The sequence below is a fragment of the Otolemur garnettii genome, unplaced genomic scaffold, assembly GCF_000181295.1.
Source record: "Otolemur garnettii isolate 467f Iridium unplaced genomic scaffold, OtoGar3 scaffold00211, whole genome shotgun sequence".
NCBI classification, from domain to species: domain Eukaryota; kingdom Metazoa; phylum Chordata; class Mammalia; order Primates; family Galagidae; genus Otolemur; species Otolemur garnettii.
Window position 1 is genome coordinate 1,236,118 of NW_003852606.1, and position 6,671 is coordinate 1,242,788.

At 50.2% G+C, this 6,671-nt stretch overlaps 1 protein-coding gene and 1 non-coding gene across 2 annotated transcripts; both read right to left on the reverse strand.

Moving 5' to 3' along the window:
* Positions 1 to 1,999: 1,999 nt before the first annotated feature.
* Positions 2,000 to 5,218, reverse strand: RPS11 (ribosomal protein S11). The gene is made up of 5 exons (XM_003801485.3): positions 5,115 to 5,218; positions 4,408 to 4,539; positions 4,155 to 4,230; positions 3,743 to 3,872; positions 2,000 to 2,182 (listed from the first exon to the last, which is right to left on the reverse strand). The coding sequence occupies exons 1-5, from the start codon at positions 5,127 to 5,129 to the stop codon at positions 2,059 to 2,061; spliced, it is 477 nt and encodes a 158-aa protein (XP_003801533.1). The 5' UTR covers positions 5,130 to 5,218; the 3' UTR covers positions 2,000 to 2,058.
* On the reverse strand, positions 3,981 to 4,067 carry LOC111722075. Its single transcript, XR_002771021.1, has one exon. It is a non-coding gene; the product is annotated as a small nucleolar RNA SNORD35 (small nucleolar RNA).
* Positions 5,219 to 6,671: the final 1,453 nt, after the last annotated feature.

A 6,671-nucleotide genomic window follows, 5' to 3' on the forward strand; every position in this document is an offset into this window, starting at 1 on the left:
GCCGAGCCGAAATACTGTCTTTAACAGAAAGAAAAAAGGCAATTTAATTCATTTACTCAACAAGACATTTATGGAGCATTTATGTTTTAGTGCTGGAGAGGAAGAATGTCTGCTCTCCTGGAGCTCACATTCCAGGGGGGGATATGGAAGATTAGAGTCAGCTTGTAAACAAGAACATTAGTATCATCCACTATATGCCCAATACAGAGACAGAAGGTTTCACCTGTCTACATAGGTCAATACAAATGCAAGGGTGATCTGCAGGGCTGGAGGTTTTGCCAGGTGGAATAGTTGTTGCAGAATAAACATAGGGAGGGAGCTGGGTGGAAACCTGGGGGGTAGTTTCTGGGCAGAGGGAATAGCAGGGAGTTGAGGGGAGAGAGGATAGTGTAGAGGGAAAATGCTGAGGCTTTGATTCAGACCTAGGAACTGTATTTTCTGCAGTTGCTACACAACTCTTAAGAGATGTCATCCCACTCTTCAGGTGAAAGAACTGGCCAGGGGTCCCAGGGTGGTCTTTCTCCTTAGTCTTTGCAATCAAAGGCCCGCAGACGTCCTTCCAGAACGTACACCCCAACACGATGGGGTGCCGAGGAGACGCCCCAACAACTGCTAGGGAGGAAACAGGGGAGCTGGGCTGTTGTGGTAAACACAGTGGGCCCCACCCCAACGGAAACACCTGTGGCTGGAGGGTGGCCTTAGATCCCTCTCCTGGTCTCCATCCCCCTCCCTCTGGGGTCTGTCTCACTCCTCCCTCTGGGTCTCTAAGCCCCTAGCACAGGGCAGGGCTGGCTTGTGGGCTCAGAAACGCAGGGCGGTGGCCCCTTCTGACCTGTCCCTGCCCCTTCCTGCCCTCTTTGATGCGCCCCACTTCCTTTGGCAGGAACCCCCGCCCTCCAGGGCCTGGGTAAAAGGCAGAGGCTGGGCCTACTGGGAGGCGCCACAGCAGCTCTTCTCCTCAGGGCCCTGTCTCCCAACCCTTGTACCAGTGCTGCCCTCAGACCCTGGTACGGGCGTGGGGGGCAGGGACCTGGGGACCCAAGCACCAGAAGGCCGAGCGGTGAGGTCGGCGGGACTCCAGCATCTCTGTACCTCTGCCTGGCTCCGGCTTCAATACAGGTCTCACCCCTTTGGGTTCCCTAAACCCTTGCCTCCCTCCCTCTTGGTTTGCAGTCTGCCTCTGTCCTGCTCCTGTCCCGTCTTATGTGATGCCCAAAGCTCACCTATTTATATGGTGTCCACCTCTCCCTGTGCCCATAGTCTGCCTAACTCTGCAAGGGACACTCAAGGACCCCCTGACATTGTCAGTTTGTCCCTCAGTCCCATTCCTCTCTCAAGGCCCCTACTTTTCTGGCCTGTGTAGGTTAGCCCCACACCTAGGGGCTTCCAGGCTAGTGCCTGCTCACTATGCCACTCACCTGCAACACCAACTCTTTAGATTTTCAGGCAGAATCTAAGAACTCGAACTACTCAGTGGACTCCAAGACCCAGGATTTGCCCTTCTCTCAGGGGCTTCCTCATCTGCAAATGGGACCTAGGAGTAAGGTGGTGAGGTTCTCAGGGACACCGCCTGGCTTCCTAGCCACGATCCTTGGCCATTGGGGTAAGAGGCAGCTCAGGGTGAAGTCAATGTGCTGAGGAAGCATCAAGCCCAGGCAACTCCAGTGACCTAATGCAGCCCCCAATATGGGTGGCTGCTGCTGCTTTCCTCCCTCCCAAGACCAGAGAGGGTCTAGAGCAGGGCTTGGAGGACCCAGCGGCCTTTGCTCACTTCCTCCCTGGAGATGCGGAACTGGCAGTGCAACCCTAGGCAGTCTTAAAAAAAAAAGGAGACCAAGAGAGAGGGGCAACATCTCAGATTGAGAGCAAAAGGCAGGACCTGGGCCCCATTCCCATCCTTGCTCCCTCAAAGAATGAGTGCACCTCAGCTTCCATGCTAACCTTACTCAATTCCCAGGGATAATCCCTCCCTCTAGTAAAGATACAGAGATCCCATGTCTGGCCTGTCAATGAGAAAACAACTTTATTTCATTTTGGGGTGTGGGCACATATCCAGTCTCAGAACTTCTGGAACTGCTTCTTGGTGCCAGCAGCTTTGGTGACTTTGAGCACGTTGAAGCGCACCGTCTTGCTCAGGGGTCGGCACTCGCCCACTGTGACAATATCGCCAATCTGGACATCCCTGTGGAGACAGGTGGGAGACATGTCTTTAGGAGGGGCGACCCTGGCAGACTCCTGGGAAACAAACCCTTTCTCCCTTCACCAGACAGGGCTCCTGGCTTTGGGTTCATCAAACTTCAACCAAGCTCCTATTGTCAATTCAACCCCTGCCCCCACCAAGGTGTCATTCACTGAGTACAAACTATAGGCAAGGCACTGAGCTCAAGGCTCTACAAGGCAGGTGGGAGGCAGCCTCCTCCCTATCTCCCGCTCCCCCCCAATAGTCTACCTAGCAGCCAGGGTACTAGAATCTGCACATCAGGCCACCTATGACTCATAATCAAGGTATGATGATGCTATCCCTTCTCTCTGCCCACACAATTCCTTATATCTTGATATGAAGTTCCCTCCTACATGATGCCCCCATATAGCTGTGCCACCCCCTATAATCTTTCCCCTTGGCCAGCTGTCTGGTGCCCTCCCTGCTAGAAAGTGCTCTGCTCTAGGCAACAGGGCTCTGCCCATTCTCACCACTGAATCCCAGCGTCTAACCCCAAGCTGAGCATGTGATGGGCTCAATATAAAATGTCTGACTAGTTGGACATGGTGGCTCATGCACTCTGGGAGGTTGAGGCAGGAAGATCCCCTGAGCTCAAGAGTTCAAGACCAGCCCAAACAAAACCTGACACCCTGTCTCTACTAGAAACAGAAATATTAGTTGGGTGTGGTAGCAGATGCCTATATGTAATCCCAGCTACTTGGCAAGAGGAATGGCGCTTAAACTCAAGAGTTACTGTGAGCTAGGTTGAGGCCACAGCACTTTAGCCTGGGCTAACAAAGCAAGACTATCTCAAAATGTGTCAATCAAACAAGCATTTTAATTCCATCATTTCTGAAGTTCCTGTCTAGTATAGTACTGTGACCCTTTGATCCCATGGCTTCTGCTTTCCATAGGTTTAACATCCCTGGAGTGAAAATCCAAATTCTGGAACTTTTTTGAGGGGCAATAGGACACCTTTGCTTTCTGGTGGTTCAATGTACACTAACTATTTCATACACAATTATTATGATTAAAAACATCGGGTAAGGGGTATAGTTTGTAGATAGTATAATGGACCTTGGAGTCTTAGAAGGGTGCAGGGTAGGATGGGGTCAAGGAAATAACTTCCTGTCAGGTGCCGTGTACACTGGCCAGGTACTGGATACATTGAAAACCCAGATGTCATCATTATAAATTCCACTATGTAACCAAAAACCATTTGTAGTTCTAAATCTACTTAAATATTTAAAAGAAAAACAACAACAACAACAATACATTCTATTAAATTACCCCCAAACTATCTGTATAGGAGATTTGTGAAACAAATTACAAAATTCTAAAAAATCAAAAACACTTCTGGTCCCAAGCATTTCAAATAAATACTCAACATGTAGATGTTTCGACTGTGGAAGACACAAGATATACAAAAACTCTGGGATTCCAGGACTCGCCAGGAAATGCCACCCAGCAAATCGCTCCCTCCACTGGCCTCAAGTTGGCCCAGATCTGGAAAGTGAAGGCTGGTAGGGTGGCCTGGGCTACCTGAAGCAGGGGGATAGATGCACAGACATGTTCTTGTGGCGCTTCTCAAATCGATTGTACTTGCGGATGTAATGGAGATAGTCTCTGCGGATGACAATGGTCCTCTGCATCTTCATCTTGGTCACCACGCCTAGGGAGATGAAATAGATCATGAATCAGAAACCATGAGAAAGGGAGGCAGGATAACACAAGGCATGTTGAGAATCAGAAACTGCTGCAAGGAACCCAAGAAACCTTGTTTCTGGCATCAGTTTTACCAAGTGGTTTCTCAGCAGTGCCCTAGTTGGGCATCTGAAGACCATCGTGAAAATGCACATCACCTGCCAATGTCCCTGGTCGCAGGAATTTGTACTCTCCACCCCCTTCCTCAACAAGGACATAGGAAATCTAGACCCCAAACCTCCTCACGCACCAGACAAGATCCGTCCTCGGATGGAGACGTTGCCAGTGAAGGGGCATTTCTTATCAATGTAGGTGCCCTCAATAGCCTGAAGAAATACAAAAAAGAAAACAGATGAGCCCTGGGCAGGCAGAGCCTAAAAAGAACTGGGGGCGTGGCCTCAGGGAAACAAACTACAATTCCCAGCAGCCTTCGGGGAAAACTGCACTTGGGCACACGTGCAGGGGCACAGTGATCCCATTCTTTCTTCTAAGGAACCCAGTACCTCTTTGGGAGTCTTGAAACCCAGACCGATGTTCTTGTAGTACCGAGGGAGCTTCTCCTTGCCAGTTTCTCCTAACAGGACTCTCTTCTTGTTTTGAAAGATGGTCGGCTGCTTTTGGTAGGCTCGCTCAGTCTACAGGGATAACGGAGCCGTGAGCTGGTAAACTCGGAGCAGGCAATATTGCCCGGAGACCTCGCCGGATCCTCCAGATCCCACGCTGTATACCGATTACTCCCAAAACGCTGGCTTCTAAGACACGCCTCCCCCAATTTACCTATAATTTAAGGACTCTGGTCTAAACCTGGGGTTGTTATAGTTTGTACTGCCTACAAAATTAACCCTTTACACCAAAGTAATCCCTGTCACCCACTCAGGATTCACTATCTCGTACATGAGAATTCAGAATTAAATACCAAAACAACAGGGTCCTACTCTTCACAGGATTAATCTTTTAAGATCTCCCCCCAAAAATCACCTCTTAAACCTTGAGTTTTAAACGCTTAAGCCTCCATTAACGTGCACAGACCCCGGGATTTAGAAAGCGCTAATCTAGATTAACGCCAAAAGCACGCGCCCTCCGCCCCCGTTAATCACTAGGGAGCCCTGGGATTTAATCCCCGAAATAGGGCGCGGGGTCCTGTCCTCCTGGAGGTGCCCCTGAGCCCGGAGGGGGCCCTGAAACCTCAGGGCCAGCTCCGAAACCGCACCTGAATGTCCGCCATCTTTCCGGCCGCCTGTTAAAAAGAAAGCAGAGGCGGCCTCCGGGTTTCCTTATCGATTGCACAGGGGCTGGAGAGGAAGTGACGGAGGGGCGGAAAGGGCGGGGCAGCGCGGCTTTGGGCGGTGCCTCGAGTGCAGCTCTGATTGACAGGCGGTCCCGACCGTGAAGACTTGAAAGGCGGGAAGCGGGGATACTCTCGCGAGAGTCTTAGGCCTCATTACATCAGCAGATATTATTCAAAGCAGGAGGGCGCGACCAGCCTCGGGACTATATTATCGCGAGAGGCGCAGAGACGCTGTTGTGTTTCAACGGCCTGGGATTCACGTGGGATTTGGAGTACAGCGTGGCTGCGTTCCTGTAGCCTTCAAGCCGGATTCGGCCACGGCCAACTTTCTGTAGGGCGGGCGACCGGAGGATGCTAGGAGTTATGTGCATCGCCGCCACCATCTTTGTGAGGGGCGGAAACTGTCCTTGGGCTTTCAGAAGTTTAAGGAAAGTTACTCTACTATGATTTCCCATCTCATCCCCGGACTTGTGAAGAGCGGTGGTGAGGGCCGTTCTTCTGTTTTTCAGTCTGTAACAGGGCTGTCAAAGAGAACTGTTTGTGATGATGGAAATATTATGTATCTGCTCTGTCTGTCAGGGTAGCAAGTAGCACTTGGAATATGGCTTTTTCAATTGAGGACCTGAATTTTTAACTTTAATTGTATAGATTTAAATAGCTACGTGTGACTAATGGCTACAGTGTTGAATAGTGCAGATCTGTATGAAGTACCTTAATAATTATTTCGTACTTTTAAACATGGATTTGTTTATTTTTTGACACAGGGTCTCAGTATGTTGCCCTTGGTAGAGTGCTATGGCGTCACAGCTCACAGCAACCTTAAACTCTTGTGCTCAAGTGATTCTTTTGCCTCAGTCTCCCAGGTAGCTGGGACTACAGGCGCCCGCCAAAACGCCCGCGTATTTTTTGTTGCAGTTGTCATTGTCGTTTAGCTGGCCCGGGCCGGTATCAAACCTGCCGCCCTTGGTGTATGTGGCTGGCATCGTAACCACTGCTATGGGCGCCAAGCCAGATTGGGCTCAGGTGATCCTTTTGCCTACCCAAGTAGCTGGGACTGCAGACGACGGCCATAACGCCCTGCTAGTTTTTTCTTTTTTTAGGTTTGGGGTCTCGCTCTTACTCAGGCTGGTCGCAGACTCCTGAACTCCAGTGATCCACCTGCCTCTGTCTACCAGAGTGCAATGCTCTTGCCTCAACCTCGTGAGTAGCTAGACTCACAGATGCCCACCACCACGCCGTGCCTATTTTTTTCGCTTCTAGTAGAGACTGAGTCTCTTTCTTTTTTTTGGCAGCGTCACACTGCTCTCCAGCTCTTGGGCTTAGGTAATTCTCTTGCCTCAGCCTCTCAAGTAGCTGGGACTACAGGCGCCCGCCACAACGCCCGGCTATCTTTTTCCACCCATAACAAATTTTATATTATTAGTACTAGCATAATACTTTTGACTTCTCCCCCCCTATTGAATTTAAAAAATTTAAAAA